The sequence below is a fragment of the Mastomys coucha genome, unplaced genomic scaffold (assembly GCF_008632895.1).
Source record: "Mastomys coucha isolate ucsf_1 unplaced genomic scaffold, UCSF_Mcou_1 pScaffold22, whole genome shotgun sequence".
Lineage (NCBI taxonomy): Eukaryota > Metazoa > Chordata > Mammalia > Rodentia > Muridae > Mastomys > Mastomys coucha.
In genome coordinates, this window is record NW_022196905.1 from 240,781,248 (window position 1) to 240,807,212 (window position 25,965).

The 25,965-nt window shown below is 37.8% G+C and overlaps 1 protein-coding gene across 3 annotated transcripts in view; it reads right to left on the bottom strand.

Annotated features, from left to right (window-relative positions):
• Cdh11 (cadherin 11) overlaps positions 1 to 25,965 on the bottom strand; it is a 155,312-nt gene that overhangs the window by 51,131 nt on the left and 78,216 nt on the right. For all 3 annotated transcript variants that reach the window (XM_031341050.1, XM_031341048.1, XM_031341049.1), the window contains one exon: positions 901 to 1,300. In XM_031341050.1, coding sequence (XP_031196910.1) covers positions 901 to 1,128 — 228 coding nt within the window. In that variant the 5' untranslated portion in view covers positions 1,129 to 1,300. The remainder of the gene's footprint in view (positions 1 to 900; positions 1,301 to 25,965) is intronic.

The window sequence follows — 25,965 nt, forward strand, 5'->3', positions numbered from 1 at the left end:
TTTTTTTCTTACTTGGAGTCAGGTATTGCTTCAACCTGATTTCTTGTCTGTCTACCATTTCCACACAATATATCTTCAACTTGTACATATTTAAATAACTGTCTCTTGACAACCAATATCAATATTACCTAAAAGACAGTCACATATTTTATCCTAATAAGTAGCAAGAAGTCAGTTTGCCAAATGTGTTTTGCCCTCTCCACATTTATATTTTTGATGGGGTTGCATAACCATACCTAATGGCAAAATGGATAATATGATTCCTAGCCTAAAGAAACACATTCACTCATTTCCTTGGATGTGGTGTTAGTGCCAAGACCTGAGGATTCAAGGCTAATCTAATTCCTCACACAAAGTAGAACGAAATCTGATGAAAGAGACAGGCATGAGTAAAATAGCAAAGAAAAGTGGTGTGAAAGGGACCAGGGAGACATGGGAATATAAAAGCGGGGACAGGCAAGTTGGGGTTAGGATATATATAATAAGAGAAATTCCTCCAGTTGAAGAATGGTTCAATAAATTAAGGACGTATTTCTTTTAATAGACCACAAGGCGATTAGTCGAAACAGAGTCCTTATCCTCTAATTAGACTTTAGAAGCATTCTCAGTGTGGTTAAGTCTATAAACGAAGAGGAAAGGACTGGACGGGTATATGCATAATGTGATTCTCTTTTTAATGATAGTAGATCACTTTGTGCTATCTTGCTTTTTGTTTCATTGTTTTGGCTTTATTGTATCTTGCTTCTGTCTGTGTATTAGTTTGTCTACCATTGTTATGTCTTGTTTTCTTTTTGTTTGTTTGTTTGTTTGGTTGGTTGGTTGGTTTTGACTTGGTCATGTCCTACTGAGCTGATAATGTGCACATATAGACACATCAACATTGAATGTAAGTAGCCTTACCCTGCCCACCAGCACAGGGTCGGGCCCGGTGTACTCTTCTATCACAAAGAACTGGTTCCAGACCCAACCTCTCTTGGAGCGTTGCAGCACCTGTCCCTCCTTGCCCTTCTCATGGTGTCCATGGAATGAGGGACGCAGGTGGCTTCGTCGCTCCAGGGCAAATGCCTGGCTGTGGTATATCATGCTCAGGCACACCAGGGCAGCTTGTAAACCGTAGTTCTCCTTCATTTTTGGTTATGCAGTAGGCACAGGAGAATGCAGTTGTCACTCCCTACACCAACAGAGTGGCTGTCTTTCAGATAGTGGCCTCCCAGATGTGTCAAGTAGACCTCCTCTGGGATGGAATATCTTCACTCACTAAGGACATCACGCCAGGGTTGTTCACTTCCCCAGTCAGCTTCTGGAAGCAGAGAGAGATGAGATTAGCTGCAGCCTTTATCCACCTATTGTTTCACTTCCATTTAGCAAATGTGTTGGTTTGAATGTCAGTTTACCATTTTGCCAGCTTTGGGAAAGCTGACAGCTTTCTTGGAACCCAACTTGCTCATTTCAGAAATGTGGATAAGAATAATATTTATTGAATGGTTGCTGCAAAGATCAAGTGAAAAGTGAATATAAAGCCACTTACACAATGTCTAGAACACAGAAACTCTCTCTAATTCATTGATCATAAGCGTGCTTGGTTATGTTCATGGATTAAAGAAACTAGGGAATTAAGCCTAGGAGTGCAACACAGCATCCATAGTAAGGATGCCAGATGCCAGCACGGTAAAGAGAGGATGCTTAAAGGATGTGGTGCCTGAGTTGAATACTAAAGCAAAAGCTCCTATATTAAAAAATGGAGAAAATAGGATACCATGAGAAAAACACCAGAATTTCCCCAACCATTATAGTTGACCAACCACAGCATAAACCAAGTCTTTAACACAAATGGAAAATAAAAGGAATCTTATGTCACAGACTGTGTGTTGAAATGGGGAGGGCAAGGCAGACCTCAAGAAATGATGATGGGAATAAAAATAATCAATGAAGAAGTGAATGACCAAGTTGTGGGGGTTGGAGGGGTACAGGTATGCAGTCCAGAACTCTGTAGACAGGCACAGAAGGATCACACCAATTTTAAGAAGTCTGAGGCTACTTTGATCTAATCTGACTTTCATAGTGAAAGTCCAACCTAGCAAGGTGCTGTATTTACAGAGAAAGCAATGTAAAAGGTCAAGTCTTCATTGATCTTTGTTAATCAATTAATTAAATTATGCTGATCAATTAACATTACAGTGTCAACTAATAGGTCAAATTCTCATTGACTCACTGGAAGATCTATTAATGCTATTGAAGTCAATTAAAGCTACAGCATCAATTTGTTCCTTTAAGGTCTTTTATCTTTTCATAGTATGCTTTCCAGCTTCACTCCAATCACAAGAAGAAAAATTGAACAGTAAACCTGTCACAGGCTGCATACTGCTTCCTCAAACCCAACCAGCATGCTCCTCTTCATCAGCAGTAAGATGGCATAGTTTACGTTCCCAAATTCCTTGTATTTATCTGACCAAGAGTCCCTCAAGTTCCCAGACTTCTTGAATTTCAGTGTTCTGATACTGAAAATAAATTTTGCCTTGTATAAGATTCTTCGCTTATTCCCCCCACTTAAAATTCATCTTTCCTTATGTAGAAGTATCTGCTTCTTCTTCGTGGTATCCAGAGTCCAGGTGTTCTCAAAAGCACTCATTCTCTATTAACTCATTACCTTGGGTAAACACAAGAGTGAGGACATGAGATTCCTCCTAATTTTCCCAGGGTGGCATAACACAAGCCTGTCACTACTGCTCACCAGATTGTATACCTGTGCCTTGAAAGTGGAGATGACAAAAAGAGGGCAGAGAAGTGCTCAGAGAAAATGGAAGAAGAGGTATAGGATACACTGTAGCCATTGGGCATAGGAAGCCTAGTAGACTTCTTATTCACACAGCAAATCCCAAGATAATATTTGGACACACTGCAGATACAACATTAAAGGTGTCTGCTATCGTCCAAATAGAACTTCTACATAGGGTTACTCCAATCTCTTCTCAAGAAACGGGAGTTGAAGCCTTTAGTGTTTGTTGTTTACAGATGCATTGGAATGTGTAAAATGCAGTATGTAGGAATGAAGGTTAAAGAGGTCTCGTTGTCACACCAACCTTACTCCTCAACAGCAGTCATCATTTAAAGAAATTTATATTTTAACACAGACATTCTGTGTGTGTGAGAATCTCTCTGTGTGTGAGTGGATGTGTGTGTGTTTGTGGGGGGCATGAGGGAAAGTTGCTCTTGTTGTACGTGAATTCAGATGCTTACAAGGCCAGAAGCTATCAGATCCACTGAGGAGCTCTAGATGGTTGGGACCTGCTGGACATGAGTGAAGAGAACCCAACTCAGGTTCTCTGCGAGATCAGCAAATGTTCTTGACCACTGAGCAATCTCTGTTGCCCAGACAAGCATCATTTCAACGATCCACAAAGTGCTGCTTGAGGCAAGTCCAGGGCACTATGTGGAAAAAGCAGAGAGGTCTGCAACAGGAAAAGATCTTAAAGTGAGGCCATAGGAAGCAACAGAGAGAAGTCTCACTTAACTGAAGAAACAAGGCCCCAACATGGACTTGTACCTGAAGCTCTGAAGTTCCCCTCTGCCTCCTAATTTGGGAAAGTCCTGAATAAAATTTTCTGTCAGTGGCGTTCATCTTCTATGTGATGAGGGTTTTGATGAATGATTGTGGGGATTGCCTCTTCTGCTTCAGATGCTATGGCTTTGACTGGTAGCTTCTTAATTAGCTGTATTTACTATACATTTCTGGTACCTGAGTTCAAAGGAGCCATTTATAACAACTCAGTGTGTGAGAGCAAGCACACCCTTGAACTTCATACTTAATTCTGCCTCTTTGGAAATTCTAGAAGAAGAGGAAGGAGAGAACATATGGTGTAAGGTCCCTGCCCATTTTGTATCATGCCAAGTATTAAGTGTTCATTCAAAAGGTGATAAATTATTCCTACATATAAACTGTGAAGTGTATTTGGAAGAAAGGGTTTAATTAAAGTTGAAATTTCTACACCTTTTTTTTTCTGGCTGTCATGCTGCTGTAAAGCACAATTATTTCTGACACTAAAGTGCTGAAACTACATGACAACTTTTCTGCTTTCTATATACATATACAAAAAAACCTCTAGTTCCATACTAATGAGTAAGAGTTCCAATGTGACCAATAAACAATGAACTTTACTCTTTTTATTAATAAGATAACATTATAAATTCTCTCTTGGAAACAATAGCAAAACTAAACACATAAAAGTAACTAATTGGTCTCATGACCAAATATAATATATTATAATTCAATATATTAGCCATCTTGATAATTAATCCTTGATTTATAGAACTTAAATTTTAAGTCAATTATTCACTTTAGAGTAAAAAAAAAAACCTATTGATAAAATTAGCTTTTATTAGCCATCATTCTAAAAACTTCATAATGATTAAGTCATTTATTGATTAATATGCCAACCTTATTAATTGGAACTGTGAATATTCTGTTAAAAGGATACTAATATTGAGGTCAAGACAAATTAAATATAATTTGTGCTACTATAATGTTATGCTGATAGCTAGATTTATTTGAGCCTAGACCATCTAACTCTGATGTCTACTTTGAAGAAAACAAAAACAAAAAACTTCTCTTCCCTTTATCTTTTTTGTTTACTTATTTATTTATTTATTTTATATGAGTGTTCTGTCTTCACACACACCTGAACAAAGAATCAAATCCTATTACAGATGGTTATAAGCCACCGTGTAGATGCTGGGAACTAAACTCCGGACCTCTGGAAGAGGTCCTTAATTGCTGGCCCATCTCTTCAGCCCCCTTTTGTTTGTTTTTAAACTGCATAAAGAAATGAAAAAGATTATCTAAGACCTATCAAATTGGAGAATGTTAGTTCACATTGTCTGGAGTTGGCTATATAGCAAGAACAAGACTGTGATTAACGAGAAAAGCTACTGTTTTTCGTATCATCTGCTAAACCTCCTTAGATGGACTGTCCAGGACTTAAGCCACAGAACCATACAAACGGCAATGGTATTGTGATTTCGTTACATATGAAAAGGAGTAAAGCACACAGAAAAAAGTAATTTTTCCAAAGTTTCAGAGAATGCCAGGGGGAAAGATGTGATTGAACCCTGTAAGATGACAGATCCCAGATCTGGATTTTACTTCCTACAGTTCTACCTGATCCTGCATCAATAAGAGAAGGTGAAAGACCAAACACAGAGAGATGCCTCTTTATCTACATAAATTACCTATTCATGATATTAATTCAAGACTGGGAAACCTGAAGTGAGTACATACATGATAAATTAAAAAAGATTGTCAGAACATAAAGTAAAAGAGGAAACATTTCATAGAAGACATCAAAATGAAGATGGACACAAGATTCTAAATTATCAATATCAAGCGTAACAATTATAAGCATAATAACTAATCTTTGTTTTCTTATCCTTAATTTTCTATTTCAGAATTTCTAAAAGTAGGCTTTAAAGGATGTATTCAGGGAGTTTTGTTTATCTAGTTCTGTGATTTTGTTTTTGTGTGTGTGTGTAAGAAAGACCTGGAACTTCTCACGAGTGGATTGTTAAATACAGTAGAAATTTAGCACGAATCTCACACAAGAAATTAATAGGAGGCTGCCCTCCTAAGGAGTACTTGATGTGGGTAATAATTAGAGAAATCTATCAATGTTCTAATTAGTATTAATAAAGAACCCCAAGGCACTTCTTGAGCAATCTTTCCATTAAAGTACTTCCCAGCAGCTTGCCAGGATGCCTAAGCATCGGGGTTCCACTAACACATGTAAGACTTAACTTTACTATGAGAGCACATTGCTTGGAGGGAAAAATAAATGTTGTTGAAAGTCACAGGAGTAATAGCATGACAGGAAAATGGATTTGCAAAATCACCAGTTATAAGTGGAAGGCTCACCCCTCTATCTGGAGAGCAGAGAGTCCATTGTAAGTGGCTGTGCCTTGAGCATAAAACGCTCCTGCTGTGCCTGCTTTTGTCTCCGTAAAAGAAAATGACATATATGGGTGTTTAAGTATATTTGGACTCCTGCTGGAAATTGTATCGGGTAGGAAATGAAAGACAAAAACGGTTAGCAAGAAGCAAGCGGATTTGGTTTTCAGCTTTCTCCTCCCTACAGAGCTGGAAGGAGCAGACACACTGACCCATTCTTTTTATTTCTAGCTAGCTAATTTACAGCTAAAGACAGGTTATCATTACGCTAAGTATATTATCAAGGTTCCCACCAGAGCTCAAAATCCTATTTTTGTATCTGCAAGGTTCCCTTGTGGGTGAGCAAAGGGACTCTGGTCTCCCCTTCAACAAACACAGCTTTGTAACCAATCGGATTCTATTATGCAAATTAATTCAAGAATATTTTATTCTGCGCTCAGATCTCATCACTCAGCGCAGAGCTGTTCCCTCTTTCAAATCAAATCACAGGAATTATGCCTTGTCTGTGAAAATCATAGAGGAGGGAGAGAGGAAGTATTACAAGAATTGTTGAAACATAATTCTCTATCTCAGATTTCTGCATTTGGTGCAAGACTTAAGTTTGGAAATCACTTCTTCTTGGGTGCAGAATCTACAGTGGGCACTACACAAAATATCAAGATATATATCGCTCCATTCTCAAATGCCAGACTCAAATATTATAGTGTGTATTAGCAAAGAAATAACAGTGAAGATATTTCTAAACTTGAATAGAATTTCTTCAGGGGCTCAAAGATAAATGTCACTTTTTGCTTCCACGCACAGTTTTGGAAATAGGAATGACATTCAATAATAACCTGTGAGTTGTGCAAAGCTTGGTCAACAATCTAATTAAATCCCTTGTGTATTTCATAAACTATAGCAGTACTAGTAGTAGTAGTAGTAGTATTAGTAGTAGTAGTAGTAGTAGTAGTAATGGTTGTAATAGCTAATCCCTTCCAAGCCCTCTGGCCAGCAGTCTAGAGCTTGCTATGCAGCATTTCATTGCATTTCAGCATAGCTTAATATAAGTGGTACTTATGGGTCCCATGATCATAGGAATCCAAGCTAAGACCTCATGTCTCACAATAATTCAATCATGTTTGAGCAATAAGATAGTTATATCCAACGAGTGCAAAGAACATCTTCTATTATTCATGCTCCACTCAAATCTTGAGACAGCTTTTCTCACTCTAATATTTCTAAATGTTAGTCATTGATATGAATAATATATATCAACACATACCCGAAACAACATTGGGAGCAATGTCAGCTCCAACTGTGAATAAATGTTCCATACAAATGTGTGAAAAAAATTAGATTCCACTTCCAACTTTTCTTGTGCCTGAATAAAACTACCTGAGGGAAGACATGCACGAAGTGGCAATGATAAGATGCTTAGCTTACTGTGACATCATTTATAATTTGAAAGGCATACAGTCAAACCTCCCTCTGTGCCCAAACAGTAAATATATAAAAAGTGTTCTTTATCCTTATTTTCTCCTTGATTCATTCAGGGTCAAGCCTGGATGGGCCTTGGGGATTACATAGGTATCAGTGTACTTTAGATGCTTAGACAGTGATAGGATATGGTATAAGTCATAAATGAAGGACTGGAACTAACAACGCTACATACAAAGCACAGAGCAATAATGATCAGAATCAGCTTGGCAGATGAACTTGTAACACATTGATTATTCTTGTAGTATCTGCCATCGCTGGTCTCTTCCAAGCAAACAGTCTCATTGACAGCCTCCAATGTCTTGCCTACTCCTTCTCTGAGCTATGGCTGATTAAACCTCTTCTGCTGTCCTGACAAGTAAACTATAAGCCAACCATTAATCATTACAGCCAGTGTTACCTGTATTCAAATGATTGGCTAGGGGAAACAAATCTTCCAAGAACTTAAATGAAAAGCAACAGAAAATATTTGTAACTGGTAAAAGGCCTTGCACAGTCAGGTTAGCAGGAACTTAAAGGATAGAGTATCCACAAAGTGATAGCCAATTGTTCAGATTTCAATAAAATCAAGACCACAACCAAACTAGTTAGAAGCAAAAGGGAAAGTATAGCATCTCTCCCCAGACCATGCACATGTCAGAACATTTGATATCATTTTTCTGAAGACCTAGGTGACTGTCCTTCTGTTACTGTCATCATGGGCCCCAAGCCACTGGTCAGTACCCTACCTATGACAGTATACCTAGTGTGCATGAGCTAGCCTGGGAACTTTCTTTTATCACCCAAACAGCAAATATAGAAATTTATGATAATCTTAAAGAAATCAGTTGGCAGTTCTTTTTCTGACCAACTGTGAAATATTGTCACTGTGAAAATCATTAGTGCAATTGTATAAAATGCCGGGCTTTTTTAATCTCTGAATTTCCAAGACCATTGGCCCAAAGATCTCTATACCATAAGGGAAGATGTGTATGCTGTAGCATAAGCTTAATTAGTACATATCTGTGCAATTTAGACAAAGTACTTCCTCCTTGGGACCAAGTTTCTCCAACTATATCATTAAATGTCTCTCTGTCCATATGAGACTGTAGTTCAGTGCTAAGGCAGCCATTACTGGATTGTGAGTTTTCAAACCTTGGTAATGGTCTAAGGTCAGCTAGTAGGCCTGCTTGTATAGAAGTCCATTACAACTCACTAACATAGAACTTATTGAAATCTGGAGAATGGTAAATTTTCAGAAAGAAATTTTATAAAGCTATAAAACATCTATTGATTTTAACCACATATTTTACCACGTAGTCATGTCTCCATCAGATAAATATAGCATTTACTCAATATATAAACTATCTTACTTTACTTCTGTTTTGTTTTAATGTTCTGTTTTGGGCTCAGTGTATATTTTATACTTAAGTCACAGCTGAGAGTAGCCATATTTTTATGACAACCCTCACCCTACTCCATAGAGAGAGAAAGAAAATATCAGGAAGTGAAAGATAATTTTCATAGCATAGATGTCTCATGTCTTGAACATAATTTTCAGTTCAAGTCATATCTATGGAAACAAAAGCCTCAGATTCATGAAGGGAAATAAATTCCTATGTAACCTAAGAGTGCACTTTAAAGAGTCAGAGGTGGAACAGATAAGGGATACTGATCTGTACATTTGCCCTACTACCTCAGAGTACTAGAGCTACTGTCAGTCTGTTTTCTGCTAGATAAAGAGCGAGAGAAAGTCTTGTCTGAAGTTGGGCTTCATCCTTGATGAAGGCTTGATGAAATCTTGCAAACTGATCACTACAACCAGAGAAGAGAGTGCCTGGAGTCACCAGAGCCCAGTACCAGATCTTCTGTCAGAGAAGTATAATCCATGGTCTTAGCCACCAGGATCCACAGGCATCACTTAAGCTCAACCAAAGGAATGAGGAATGCAGAGTCAAGCTGCTTCCAATTACCAGAAGCCTGATTTTCACCAGAGTGTGGGTGGGCTGCTTCAGAGGTCTAGTTCTTAATGTTCTGTCTGGACCACCCCATCTGGCTCAGTGCAGTCTAAATAAACCATGGGACATACTTAAATGCCTCTTTTATATGCCTGTGTATATTACAAAGGATGGCTCACCCATTTATTTTTAGAAAGCTTCATAATTATCTCACTGTTGTTTCAATAAATCCAACCTTTAAAACACTCTCTTTTTTCCTTCAGTAAATTAATGCCATTTATCAGAAAGAATGGGATGTTTTTGAAGTCATGACGAAAGAAAAGTATTTGGATACAGCAAACTCACCCATGCCTCCTAGTACTTACTAAAGCATGAGCCTACCACCCTAGACAGGCTGGAGTTTCCGAGGTAATGTCAAGTGTCCTTTTTGGGTCACAGATAGATGGTTCATTTAATTACAGTTTCTATAATCCTAGGTTAATCCTACTGAGAATTAGTAGTGTGATTTTGACTTACATAGAAGAATAATCTGTTGTTCCACAAACATTTCTGGCAAAAATAAATTAAAAATAAGGCATATGATTTTTAAAATTAAAAATCATATGCCTTATTTTTAATTGATTATTGCCATAATAAAGAAACATTTCCTCTTTCATTTTCTTTAGGTACAAATGACAATTTCCTTCCCTTTGGATCACATTGTTGATTAACAAATTAGGATAGTTGGGCAATTTTCTGCCTCTACAGAAGATAATGTATGATACATTAAATTCTCCAAAATTTTAGATGGTGATCAACTCCTCATTACATTCCTTGCTATTGTATACAAAGGACCATAGAACAAATTGATTTTACCTCATGGAATTGAATAAAAAAGCTATCTACTCTTACCCTGGCTGAACAACTGAATCACCTGCGGAACTTACAAAATTCCTTACCATACCCCAAATCAAACAGAGATAAAGTATCCCCAGAATATAGTATTTTCGAGGTTCTAAGGGAATCCCATTGTCTATAGCTCTTAAAATTATCTTAAGCTAAGCTTTAGTATCAAGTGTCTTAATGCACTAGTTCCATCTAAATCACTTTGATTAGCCATTTTGAGAGGTTATTTAAGTCCTTGTAAAATGCTTTATTAGTCACTCATTGTCTTAGATGTAAAAATTAACCTCTGAAGCAGGTAATGTTTGTGTGATAAATGAAGTTATGCAAATGATCATGTATTGGGCACCTAAGATCTACAACTACCTCTCTTTGTCATGTCCTCACCCCCATCTTCATGTCTGTGAAATGAAGGGCTTTGTAGCTTAGGTGCCTCCCTAAAAGTAATCATCAGAAAAATCTAGGTAGAAAGGGTGACAATGCCTGCGGATGCCTCAGCTGACTGGCTGCATTTCACAGAGTTCGGAAGGCTACATTCAATAAAATTTTTCATTGAAAACCAGCTCTGCTTTATTATAAGTAACAAAGCAAAGAGAAAGCATGTGTGATATCTTGAAAACCTAGCAGGCTCACCTTCTCAGCAGGTTAAGAAATTCTTGCTTCAATACCCATAGTCTTCTGGAGTAAGGAAGATGCCTCTACTCAGGAGCTGGTGGCCACAGTCACAACTGTCAAAGAACCTCCCTCCACTGGGTCTCTTTTCTCATATGAGGAACAAGATGGGTGTTGTCTGACCTCCCACCCTCCCTAGTTAAATTCAGGTTCGGGTAAGATAATAGAAGAGGAAGCTTTTACAAAAGTATAATGTGGGTTATGTAGGCGAGAATACGGGTGAAAAACATGCTAAGACTTCTTCAGCTAATTTTAAAGGCTTTGACTTTTCTCCTTCAGCATTGTGGATTGTAGATAAGAATAAATTATCCTTTATTGTTACAGGACAGACGTGTGATTTTCTCATTTTCTAAGATAAGAATATAAAATACCCCCAGTGCTGCAGATAGGTTCCATTTATACCTACACACTTACTGCCTGTCTGTCCCGGACCCAGGATGCTTAATGTCATCCCGTGAGAGGGAGCTGACCTCAGTTCCTCCACATAAGATGCTGTGTGGGCACACAGGATGGAGGTATGATTCCAGCAGGAAAGCTGCTACATATGAGTCACAGACTCTATGCAAACCCAGATCACAAGGTCCTCTGAGGAAATTTTGGACCATTTAATTTTTCCACAATATGGGATAAGACTGTGGAGCAATCCAGAGGAAAGGGGGCAAAGCTGATGGGAAGCTTGTATAAGCTATCTTAGACAGATGAGGGGAGTATATGTGTGTGAGTGTTTATGTGTGTGTGTGTGCATATGTGTGTGTATGTTTGTGTGTGAGTGCATGCACGTGCACACATTCCTTCTTGTTAATGCTTATATTTGTCTTGTTCTTGTATCTAACACATTATCATTTTTAATGAATATAATGCAAACATTATGCAACACTGCACTCTACCCAGTCCTGCCTCGACTCCACACATTCTGGTTCATGTAGTTTCCCATGGAATGTTCCTTGGCCAGATGCACATATTTCCATTATGGAAGGGCCATTGTGTGACAATGTTGTGAATTGGCTTTTTTTTTTCTTTGACCTATACCCAGAGGTCTACTGGGAGCTAAACAATCTTCCCTAACTTTATTATGAAAAGTTTAGAACTCTTGAATACATTGTTTTTTTTTTTATCCCTTGATCATTAACTTTTTCACAATAAGCATTACTTTTATTACATTTACATATAATATTAACTAGCTAGATTATGAGTTTCATGTTAAATGATATTAGTATCTTATAAAAATTGCCAGTGATGTCTTCTCATTTGCCCATGCAGTACACCCCTTTTCATGATCTTACTTTCTTCTTGACACACCCAGATTTCCAGTTGGTTCACATCCATCAGCCTAAATTCCCTTATACTTTTTATATTACGATGTTGGCTAGGAATGTATCTTCTCAGCTTCCATTAACTGAAAATATATTTATTTCATCTTTATTTAAGGAGAATATTTTCTCTGAATATAAAATTCTGAATTGGCAGCTCTTCTGCTCTTAACGTTCAAGTCTTTAAGGATATTAGTCTGCTGTTCTTGGGCTCAAATTTTTCTCATGAGCTGCTGTACATCATTTAATTTCTATTTCTCTGGATGTGACATTTAATTTTAGCTTTTAATAATTTAGCTATAATGTGTCTTATGTAGTTTTCTTTATATTAATCTAATTCACTGGGCTTCATTAATATGTAAGTATATCCTCTACCACAAGATCTGTTGAGACCTTGTGTATTTAAATGCTTTTTGTGACCTTTTAAGAATATTTTTAGCTCCCAGAATTGCACTTTCAATTAAATGATTTTTATTGTTCAATGGCTTATATATTTATATAGGGAATTTTAATCATTTACTCTCTCCATATTCTCCTCCTCCTATGCTCACAAAGTGTTCTGAACAGAAGCTCAACCATGAGAGAAAAGCTCTGCAGAAGCTATTCCTGGTTGCCTTAAATTTCCCAGCTGCTCTCTGAAAGCTCCCAATTTGATAGTTTAATTACTTGCTCTTTCAATCCGACTACCCCAGTCACTGCTGGACTCTCTATGAGTTCAATTGGTTTGCTAGCAGTCCGGTGTTTTTCTCTATCTGCTACTTGCTATTTATTCTTTCACGTTTTGCTTTCTATATACTCAGAACACCTATTACTCAAAACCAAAAGTGTGGCCATTATGAACCACACTTTTGGTTACAGAATTCTGGTTACAGAATAGCCTGATAGTATATTGTCTCCTAATCAGCTTCTTTTTACTGCATATCTTCTATGGAGCAACAGGTACCATGGCACGCGTTTTACTTCCATTCTTGATCATCAGTTTCTCTATAGTATCTTTATCCTGATAGTACGTTTACATCTATTATCCAGATAAGAAAAAAGGATAGGGAACTCATGAATTTGTTATCAGTTGGCTTTGTGGTTCTCAAAATAGCTTTTGAAGCTATCCATGGCCCACTCCTAACCTCTTATCTACCCTATTGTGTTTTGCAAAGATATAATTCACTGTAGTTCTCCTGAAGTTTGTCTCTAGGATGAACTCAAAACTCAACCCTCTCTTTTGCTACAGTACAAACACTGAAGAATATAGGTGGAGAATGGAATTTTTGAGACCGTAGAATGGAAAATTGTAGTGAAATGTATTTCTTGTGGTCAAGGAGCTTATGTGTTCCTGGAATTCTTAGAGAATAGATGTTCTCCAATGGGACTTCACATTCTCTACCTCAAACAATGCCTGTCCTTGCTTAAAAGAATCCCCCAGAACACCACAGATGTTTTTCATTCTAACTCACTCCTTGAAACAGTTTCAAAATGAATAAATCCTGATTTTTTTTAAGACTCGTTTCCAGGACCATATACTTCTTTTTTTACATTAGAATAAAATTTTGCTGGGTATCCCTCACTGCCTAAGCCTCCTAAGAATGTGTTAATAAGCAACAAATCCAAGCAGTGCAAGGAACTGTAGGAAGGCAGCCAGATGGTGGTAAGTACCTTCCAGCAAATGGAGCCCACCCAACAGGAAACAGTTCTGTGAGATGTCATGAGCTAATCACTGTCAAAGAGACTGGGTATGCTGTTCACGAAAGAAGAGTTAAGTGGTGTTAGCAGAACAATGTCTCCCCAGGAGAAACAAATGAGGCCAGACATGGTTTTGGCCTTTGGTTTGAGGTCTTGCAGCCTACTGGCCAATTACATCTTCGAAAGAGATTTTTTCTGAAACGATAAATTTGCAATCCATGGCACCACTGGTTAGAAAATGCCCTTTGGCAATACCTCCTAAAGGAAAGCTCTGCAACCATCACACACAACCACCACAGTCAAACGGGGAACAGATTGTGAAAGATCAATAAATCATGAGTTCTGCCTATCAGGAATGGCTGCCTTCCTGGTAAAGGGTCCATGCTAGACATGCACATCTTTGCCTGTGAAGACGGTCTAACCTGTAGACCACTGAGACATTTTAGGTCTCATGTGTGAGAGGTTCCAACTGCTTTTCAACCTAAACATTACAATTGTATTTGTAATTGTGACCATGTGTAACATCAAGGTATCTTTCACCTCTTCTCCTCCTGGATTCTGTCAGATGTCTCCAGGTTTTAAAGTCCCCTACCCTAGTCTAAACTAGAGAATACTCTCAGAGGGAAGAAGTCAGTACCTGGAAATTAGATGACTTAAAAAATATTCACCCTGAGAAAACAATGGGTGGGCTGAGAGTGAGCCAGCTGGTTAAATCTCTATCAAACATTAGCATTTGGAAAAGTAAAGATACATTCAAGATTACATGAGACACCAGAAAGGAGTCAGATTCAGAAAACAAAGGTATAAGCTTTCCTGATAGAAATGGAAGACAGACTATTGCTCTTCACTCCATCTCTCCCCTGTAACTGTGCTTCCTATATCCCAGATTCATGCCATGTTTCCTGGCAAACCAACTATCTGGTCCTTGCTGTGACCACAGTCCTTACTGAGAACAGCAGTTTAAATGTTTGAGTTTGAGGTCTGCTTAAGCAACAAATGGAGTCTGCCTATAGCTTAGGGTCCCACTTGTGTCTCATAGAGAAGATAGAAGAGAAAAAGGAAATTGTGTCCTGTTTGTGTCTATATATGTCTGCTGTGTCCATGCACCATCCCTCAAGTGAGTACCAAACCATATCAAAGACTCTAGGGATCTTAAGAGTGTTTATAGATTTACCACCACCATCCACCCCCTACTCCAGATGCACACACCAATGCCACAGCATCCTTCCATTCCCTCCACCCTGTAGCTGGCTCTGTGGCTGAATCTTTGCAAGATGCTACTGAATGGCACTTTGTATGATACAGGATGAACTGAGCTCTTCATTGCTACCCACTATAAATGTTTTTCTTCTGTTCATATTTTTGGCTCATATATCCACATCAACAAATGTCCATCCCTTTGTTCTTAGGTGAATTTTGAGATCTTACTGCATAGTATGCAACAGGAATAACCTTCAAGATAATAGGTAGAATTAAATAAGACAATCAAGAGAAGAGAAATTCCACATGGTCACATATGAATGAAGTATCTAAAAGATTGAAATTAATAATACTAAACAATAATTGTTGTGGTGAGGTAGGAGGTAGTAAAGGAAGATTCACTAATGTATTAAGCATCAGATACAAATACGAATTGAACAAAATAAGCATATTTCTAGAAAATGCTATAAAGCATTATATCTATAATAAGCAATACTACAATTACAGTTAAAGATACAGAAGGTAAATCTCTCACAGTATTTTTATTACAATAAAACATTGTTGCTGAAGTAAAATATAAATAAATAAAGTGTTTCTCCTGAATACAGACGGTTTAATTGTTGTACTAATTAGTCTAAGGTGAGCAGAGTCTTGGCATCTTGACATGAAGCGATAGAGTTGTCAACCTGAGAAAACTCTGTGTGAAGTATGACAATATCCAACCAATACTCCTGGGAGCAAGAGGAAACAGCAGACTTGTTCTGCATATTTTAAAGGAAATAATAATAAAAAAATAAAATAAATAAATAAAAAAAATCTTCTTCAAACAAGCACAAATGAAAACCTTGGCACTGATATTGAACCTTGAGAAGACAAATGAGAAAAGATTGAAAAAGAAGTTCTACAATCAGTAGTAATAAAGGCTTTGATGTGATGATGAGTTTTGTTTCCCCCCTTGAGCCATCCTGGAACAGGAAGAGCTCAAAGAACTGACATTGGGGTTGCAGAAGTGTAATGGCAATTGTTTCCCTTATTAATTACTAAAGAACTCTGAATCATCTCCTTGGTAAGCCTGAAGAACCTAAGTATGATGAGAGTGTCCACTGTGCATAGGGACAAACAAAACGCTTTGTCACTAATATTTTCTCCTTATTCTATAGTGTGGTTTTAGTTCTCCACAGTAGATTTCCTTTTGCCTCTTGTTCAGTAACCTACATGAATGTACATGCATGTACAAATATACATATACATACACATATACATCATATACATATATATAAATATCATATTCATATACACATATACGTCACATATATATGTAGTGAGTTCAAGAGGACTTCCTGATCTTTTCAGCCAGTCTCAAATATTCTGGATCCAAATATCTTAAAATGACTCATTTTTCTAGACTTGGTGCCCATGTAAAACCAATAATGATATTGAAAAAAAACTCTAGGTATTTTAGCTATAATCATCACTAATTTGCAAAAAAGATTTTGTAGAAGAATGGAATGATTCCTCCTAGTCACAAGTCTTTAGCAATAAATAGTTGCTTGGGACTCAAAAACCCAGATAGGTAGTGAAAACATTGCATCATATCTGCTCTATCAAGAAACTCCTGTAATAAAGTTCAATTTATAGATATGCATAGGGAAAAGAAGATCAGACTTAGAAAATTAAACGGAAATCTTCCAATCAAACTTCGAGCTAAGAAGCACTAGTGTTTTGTTTTTGCTTTTGTTCCTGGATACCCATATAGTTTGGGAGACTTATACTAAAAAAATAATAATCACTGTGGTCTATATGAAATTCAATATAAAAATATTGGCATTCTATATTTTATCTAGCAATAATGTTTGAAATTAAAACAATGAGCCTAACCAGGTAAACCAAGCTTCAAGCTCCAACTTACTGTTATTCTAAATTTCAGAGTCATTTTGTTTTCAACCCTCATCTCTGTGAACCTAAGGTGCTCTGTGTGAATGTCCCTAAAGAGGATGCCTCAGAGTACAGAATAGATCCCATTTGGAGAAAAGCTGACAGTTTAGGAACTTTTCACATGCACTGATCTGAGGTCAGAGAACTTCAATAGGAATCTCTGATTTCCCTAGAGAAAGCAGAAAAGCCCTTTCTATTGACAGGTGACCTGCAATGTAAAAGACCTAAGGCTGAAAGGATTATCATTGATGTTAATTGGTTGAGGAATTAGGGGTTCTCTTTCATCCTCTGGATTGACACCAGTTTTCAGAAAACAACTGATGCTATAATCCTGGAGTCAAGATCATTTATATTGCATTAAGAGCATTGTCATACTGGATTAGGGAGCAACTTCTGAGGTCTTTTCAGGAAGCAACACTCACAGACATCAGTTCAAGGTACTGCAAAGTTACAGAATATATTCATCTCCAAAGTTTGCACTTTGGGGTGGGGAGCCTGGTATTGGGGAAAGGAGGGGAAAGGAGAGGAGAAGAGAGGAGAGAAGAGGAGAGGAGAGGAGAGAGAGCTGGTGTAAATTGGAAGACAGCCAAGAACTTAGATAAGTGAAAATACAAGGTGAAATGTGCTTTGATGAAGGCTGATGCAGGGTTCAGAGAGGAGTCACCCAAAACAAGCTGCTAACAGATAGTTAATCAGGGAAGGCTTAGTGGGCAAACAAGGATGTTTGAAGTACATTTTGAACTATATGAGGGAGCCAAGTGCTACAGGGAATAGTAATCCAGACAGAGAACTACATAAAACATTGAAAAGAGATCCTTTGTATAGGTGGCCATTCAGGACCATGAATATTAAATAATTCCTATTCAAGGAACAGGGAAAGGAGAAGGTAGTGGATGTGGACAGGCATTGAATAACACACAGGAATAAAAAGTGACAAGTGAAATAATAGCAATATGTTTGGTTAATATAAGGGAAGAAAATAGCTATGTTGAAGCTTGTAAATATGGAAGGAATTTGGCTAAGCATGCAGGGGAAAAAAGGCAAATGTCCACTGTGTTTGTGTCCCTGGGTCAAAATAATTAGATGCCCTGTTTCATTTATCAAAATTCCATTTGAATTTATTAAGTTAGATCTTAGAAGAGCATAATATCATGTGTCAAAGAATACATCTGTTACTGTTTGACGTTCACAAAATACTTTTGTCTACCCTTTGAGAGCTACTGCAGAAGCAGACAGAGGACACATTGGAAAAATGAGCAAGTGATCATTGTATTATACATCAGCTATGTTAGACCTCAGCTGGAAGCATGAATGATATTTAATCCCTGCAAGTCTTGTGAGAGAGCAATTGTTATTTCTTCCTTGACACACAGAATTAGAAAACTTTGAGTTCTCCAACTTCTGACACCAGATAAAAGGGCATAACCTGAATTTGACCCCAGTGACAGAAATAAGCCCACACACATAATGCCAAGCGTTCATTCTCTAAATCTCCAGCAAAAACATCCAGAGAAAAATAGCTCTTGATATAACAGAGGTGATGCCTATGCAAAGGAGGAAATTAATTTCATTCTGATTTCCCCTGATCTGTGCTGTATGTATCAAATCATGGGCCTCTTTGCAAAATTAAGGGCATTAGTTATCTACCCATTCAGCTTCGGCGGCATTAGACTTGCATGCAGACATTCCTAGCTAAGATGACGAATATCAAGTTTTTACAAAATCATTCATCAAGAGGTGAGACCTAAGCCTGATTAGCGTTTCAATAAGAATGCTGAGACTAAATAGAGACTAAGCAGATGATCACAGCAGCAATTAGGCACCTTCCAGACAGCCATGCTTTTTCTCAAACCAATTGAGTTTAAGCAAATGGAGATTTTTTCCCCCTTCTCTCTTTCTTTTTCCCCCCTGCTGTTAAATGAACTGCTTTAAATAACTGATGAAGTGACAGCGAGCCCTTTAAGAGAAAAGTCTGCCCATTAAGTAAGGCTTAATTAAGCAGAGCACAGGCTAATCACTCTTCTATCTAATAAGTGATACACCCTGGTTAAGCTCATCCTGTTTTCAAGGCGTGGTCCAAGAGGCCTGTGAAGACAGCTCAGTAAACTACAAATGCCACTTATACAGTGCTGAGACCCTCTGCAAAGTCACAACAGAATCAGAGCTATGAGAACGCAAATAAAAGTCATCAAATACTAATACTGGGCTCCTGGTTATTCTCTCAAGGTTTATTCAGAAAAATTAAGCTAAATGCCCTCTTCTCCTCAGATAAGCTATTTGAAGTTAATGATGAGAAGCTGCACTCTGGTACTGTTATCAACATGAGAGGCTTCATAAAGGTTTATCACCTTAACTCTAGCATACATAGTATTGAGTATATAAGCCTACTTTGGCAAATATTTGATGGATGAATTTCCAAGAAAAAGAAGGCATAAATTTGTATATATTTGTGCTTGAAAGGAGTATCGAGAAATAAGGTGAAATGATATTACAAAATCAAAATTCTTGCCCCTAAAGATGTTGATGTCAAAACTCCCAATATTCATGGCCATGGCCTCATTTGAACATAGGATCTTGGTAAAGGGTCAAGTTAAGACAAACCATCAAATCTGTCAGCAAGAGAATCTATTATAACTGATGGTGATAAGAACGAAGGAACGGATACCAGGGAAGGCATGGCTACAACAAAGGCAGGTGAAAAGATTCTCAATGTGAAGGGAAAGGCATGAATGTTCCTCAAAGCCACAGAAGAAAGTAATTCTGTCTATATATTGACCTGACACTTCCAGAAGAAGACAAGAGAGATTTACTGAGAGACAAGTAAATTTCTGTCATTTAAGCCATGACTATGCCACACTTTATTACCATGGCAACCACAAAGACCCTAATACAAATAGGGAAGGACAATTGCAAACTGAGTTAGACTGGAGAAGAGCCTAGTTCTCTGATGTCCCTTATTTCCCAATCATCCTGCTGACTAGCCAATATTTCCCTGTAGACTGACCAAGAGCCTACCTTTCTTATTCCTTAGCATGAGTTCCATTTGAAAACAGCAATTATCAAGTGTTGATATGAGAATCAATGTGGTAATTTTGTAACGTGATAACTATTTTTGTATTATATATAATAAATGCTCAGTAACTGTCTGTCCTTTATAATCACTACCATTAAGATCCAAATTTAATGATGTTGCATTTCTGTTAATTCTTATCCCAGTAGTGTGGATTTGGTTTTAGGTGGAGTAAAGGAAACTGATGGGCCATGTGAATAGAGTCCACATAGGTCTTTCATCATTTATGGTGAATGACTGTGCATAGTAGCTTTCATAGTTCACCTGCCCTGCTCCATTTCTTCCATCCTCCTCCATTTGTCAATTTACCAAGAAGAGGCATCGAAATCTACAGAATCCTCTCTATGTTGGAACTGACCTGTAAAACCTGACATTCAACAAAGCCAGTGAAAGACTGGAGAGTGGAGAAGTGGCTCTTGGATGGCTGTGACCTTGGACTCCTGTGAAACCATACTAAAGGGGAGGACAATAACCATAATCAGTATTTTACTAAATGTCCTAAAAAATTGAAGATAGATTCTCTCTCTCTCTCTCTCTCTCTCTCTCTCTCTCTCTCTCTCTCTCTCTCACACACACACACACACACACACACACACACCCACACACACACGCACACACGCACACACACACACTGCAGCAGTTCGAAGATTTTATAGGCCCTTGCACTAAGAAATGAGCCTGAGCTTGGTATTTACTATGTTGTATACCCTCCTCAGATTCCCAATGAGGTTACAATTTATTTGCAAAGAGGAAGTGGAATTCAGAAGATAGCTGGCAATTAGGCTAAGTCACAAAGCACATAGTTGAAATCCAAACACATTGGAACCACAGAATGTCACAGCTAACTATTGCGACCCATGGCCTGCTAGCATCCACAGTGACCACTGGGTGGCCATTGCCAAGAACTGAATCTTTACTAGCAGGTGATGATGCTGAAATTAGAGAGTGGTATTATCAGCCTATCTGCTGGTTTATACATACAGGTTTAAAAAGACACAAATGCTTTATGAATGCCAGTAGTAACCACACTATTTATGGAGTATCTTTAGTAATCAGAACAATATCTCAAGTACACAATAGAGTACTTAATGGTTGACAAAGGACTTTTAGGAAAAATTGATCATTCTATATATCTGCTGACTAACAAAGGTAAAGATTATTTTTCTCTTCATTTAATCAATGGAGTAAATAACCAGATATGTTCTTTAGTGCTCAGACTCTACTTAGTATATAGATGTTATTTAAAACTTGAGCCTGAACTGGCAATATCCCATAACTAGGCAAGACTTTCAATGAGGAACTATTGGGACACCAACTCAACCACAAAACCTTAAACCTACAATTGGTCCTGCCTACAAGGTATGCAAGGGTAAGAGATAGAAGAGAATTTCAGAGAAGAGCCAATTAATGACTTGTTCAGCTTGAGATCCCATGCCACGAGAGAGTCCACCCCTTAATACTATTAATTCCATTCTGCTATAGTTACAGACATAAATCTCATCAGAGAGGCGTCACATAGCAACTGATGGAAACTGATGTAGGGATCCACACCCAAACATTAGGTGGACAATCCTGTGGAGGAGTGGGAAGGATCTAAAAAGCCAGAGGGGTCAAGGACACCACAGGGAAAAAAAAACAGAATCAACTAATCTGAACCCATAAGAACTCATAGAGACTGAACTGAAAACCAGAGAGCATGCATGAGACAGACCTAGGCCCTCTGAACATATGTAGCATGTGTGTGGCTGTGTTATATGGTACTCTTAAAGTAGGAATAGGGGTTATCTCTCACTACATTGTCTACCTTTGAATCCCTTTTCCTTAACTGGGCTGCCTTGTCGAGCCTCAATAGAGGAAGATGTACCTAGTCTTACTTCAAGTTCATATGCCAAGGTTGCCTGATATCCAAAGGGGAGATATCATTTTCAAAGGAGAAGGGGAAGAAGCATGGATGAGGGATGAAAGGAGGTGGAGAGGGAGCGACTGAGAGGAGAGGTAGGAGGGGAAGCTGTGATCAGAATGTAAACTAAATATGCAACTTTAATAATAATGATAATAATAATGATGATGATGATAATAATAATAACAATAATAATAATAATATAAAATAGAAGTGATGCTGGAAAGCCTTTCTTACAAAATGAAAAGCACGTCCCTCCATAAAGACAACTTTTCAGTCTCCCTAATGTGCAGAAGGACAAAGCTGGTGATGACAGTGACTTGCAGTTGATGCTGCGCAGAGTGTTCAATATACCCCTCTCCTTAATGTGCACACAGTTTTATGTTATTTTTCCCCATGTCACTCACATCTTATAGATGAAAAAATTGGTGCTTTAGAAGTTTATAGAACTCACTCAAAGTCATACCTCTGTGGTCCTGATCAACTGATCTTTAGGGTTTTATTTTAGTGATTAGATTTTGGCATATGGCCTAATCTGTACAGCCTCTTTAACAGCCTTGTTATTTTCACTTGATTCCTCTGCCCTCAGAATCTCTTTATTTACCCTGTGGCTTTTACTAGCTCAGAAGTATGATGTGTAGCTTGATAGACAGGGTTGATTTTGGACTGCTAGGAAATTAGAAGACTAGATTTGAACTACAGCTGCTTGTAGGAGGAGAGATCTAAAATATTCTCTTCCACATAGATTGTTCTTTTTGGTGAAAGAAATTAGTTTTGTGCAAATATCAGAAATCATCGTATTCAAATGTTCTGATGGAGATAAAATTAGGTGACAAAATAAATGCAGGTCCATCTCTTTGGAGTAACACATCTTTGTTCACACAACTCCTATAAAGAGGCATATTCTAGTGCTCTGTAAATTAATGTCTTCTGATTATTTCAGGACCTTCATGTATGCCCCAAGACTGAACCTAAAATGTTCCACTCCAAGACAAGTAATGAAAGAACTATTTCCACCCTTCATGGGTGAAAAAACTTTGAACATAACATGGATCACTCACATGCTTAAGTCACAATCTGTTTTCAACCAAGCAGTCACTTAACTGCCTAATTCAACTAAGATAGAAATTTAAGATGGTAAGAGAAACTGCACAACTAAGATTTCAAAGCAGATAAAGATGTCTTGAGAAACAACACATTGAAGCAAAATACAACATGGTCTTGGACATCTGTCATTCAGGGAGAAAGTAGAAAGATCAAGAGGCCAACTGAGCCTCATCCTGGGGCATGCCATGTGTGTCATCCCATGAAAGAGAAGCATGACAACTTGCTGAGGGCAGGTCCCCTACTGAAGATCCAAAGAGTTCTGCTTAGATGTGAAGTATCAGGTCAATCTCCTTCCTTTGTCACCAGCCTCAGAATACTAAGCAAATGATTCAATATCTCTTTCCATCCCTCTTTCTCACAATTAGAACTAAGTAAAAGGGATATATACAGCACACGTTTGAAAACTCAGTTTCTCACTCTTTTCATACTATCTCTCTTCACTCATTTACTCACAGAGAATGCAATTTTTCTGATAGGAAAATTCAACTTTATTCCTGACCTTGGAAGCCTGAATCCATATCCTCAACTGAACGAGTGGCCTAACCATGTACTACTGAACAATTCCATTTGGAAACTAAAAACTAAGTCCCAAAGCTAGTCTGTCTTACATGCATTACTTATTCTGGAAAAGGAAACATCCATTATGAGGACCCTTAATTAATAACTTGTCCAATGGCTTCAAAGAATGGCAGTATTTTTTCTGCTGTGCTACTGTGATTATTTTGTAATAGGAAGCCAATTAACCTACCATAACACCAACCACACATCCACTGATCCTCTTGGGACCATTTACTATAATATATATATATATATATATATATATATATATATATATATTTATATGTATATATATATGTCTATATATATACATATGTATGTATATAATATATATGTATATATATTATATATATGTATTTATAATATATATATATGCATATATATATATTATATATACATATATATTTTTTTTTCAGTAGAACACAAGACCCCAGGGTCCCCTACTGACTCCAAGTTTCCCAGTAAAAGCCAACACTCAAAAATCACTTGGCCAAAGTAATCTGGAGTTTTATCCAGACAACACCCTCTTTGTAAACCAACTTCTCTTTAGGATTAAAATGGCCTCCAACTATTACTGAACAAGGAGAAGAACTATCAGAGCACAAAGCTGTAGAGACTGGTCCAACTACATGAGGTATGTAAGCAAATGCCATCATCAATGTTCCCAAGTTCTTTTCTGGGTCGTTGTTATGTTGTGAAGAACTTGGATGGATATTTGCTTTCAGTAACTCATCCGATCCTTCGAACCATCCCACAAGTTAGAACAGTTGGTTGGTATAGATATAATAGTACTTCCCTGAAGATGGCTGACAACAAATTCCAAGGATTTTAAACTATGAGATCTTACATGGCAAAGGAGATCTTACAAATAGAATTGAATTAAGGGTCTTGATGGTAGTTCATTATTGTAATATCAGCATTTCGGGGCTGAAGGTGGAAAATAGTGAGTTTGAGGCCAGCCTGAGTTACACTGCAAAATCTTTCCTCTGAATAAATAAATAATAAATAAATAAAATTCAAAGATCTTGAGATGGGAAATAAACCAGGATTGACTTGTTGTTTTTCATGGAATCAAAAAGATCCTTTTAGGAGGGCCTCAGGCACACTGGAAGGAAAAAAAATGCTAAGAGAAGGGAGATTGACCTGAAGTTCTCTGAAGGTTGGAGAGGCCATGATCCAAAAGAGGAAGGAGGCATCTGAGATGTCAAAAGACAAGACCAAATTGATGACTTCTGCTCTGGGGCCTTCAAATGGAACAAAGTCCTCTAGGCCTGCCTGCAACTTGATTGTAGTCCTAAACAGACATTGTGAATTCTGATGTTTCGAACAGTAAGATAAAGAGCCCTGGCCTGTGGTATTTTCACACACATTAGATGCAAGCTAAGGCAGCCTTTTAAAAGACAAGACAATGAAAACTCCACGGGCGAAATTACTTGAATGAAGTTGCAATTTAATTGATAAGAGGAAAACAGGAAGTTTCCAAAGCTCCCACTCGTTTGCAAAGGACTGTTTTACTTTAGGAAAGAAGGAAACAAATTCAATGTTGTCAATGGTATAAAACTAAGTCTGTCCTCAGCCTGCAAATTTGCCAAAGCTATCACTGGTTTCCACTCCTTTCTCTTTATGCAAAAAGAAAGTTTGGCCCCCAGAGAGCTTTTGTGTCATTCAAAGTCACAAAGTAAGAAGCATGTATGAAATTATGAGGTCCACCAGCTCTTATCAAGACTCACTACTCACCCAACACACCATGTTGCTTCTGAAGTCTGTAGGGCATCTTCAGAAGTCTGTCTGAAAAAAGAACCATTTGCCCATAGCATTCAACAATTAGACCCACAGAGATACACAAAGAAACCTGGCTTTCACTACATGCATGAACTGAACTCCTACAAATGCTTCAAAACCTAGATGTGATCTAGATTTCATAAATTACTGCAACCTCTGCCTACACAATCCTATAGATTGAAACGCTTGGATGTCATATGGTATTAACACCTAAATCTTGCCATAAATATCATTACTCTGCTCCAGTTCTTTAGCGAGCATTGGTATAGGTATATCAGAGATATGCTTCCTCTGATAGTTACAAAACTTCAATGGCCTGTGTATTGATTATTATATAATCAGTAGCCTGTTAAGCTGAAGATTGGAATCCAGGTGCCATTACTCCATGTCTCAGCCTACCAATGGGGGAAAATGGCCCAAGATTATCAAGACCTCTTTCAGGAAGTACAAATCCTTTAAATAGTGATAGAGAAACAATGGATTGGTGGGTAGATAGATATTTTCTGTAGTTCCTTAAA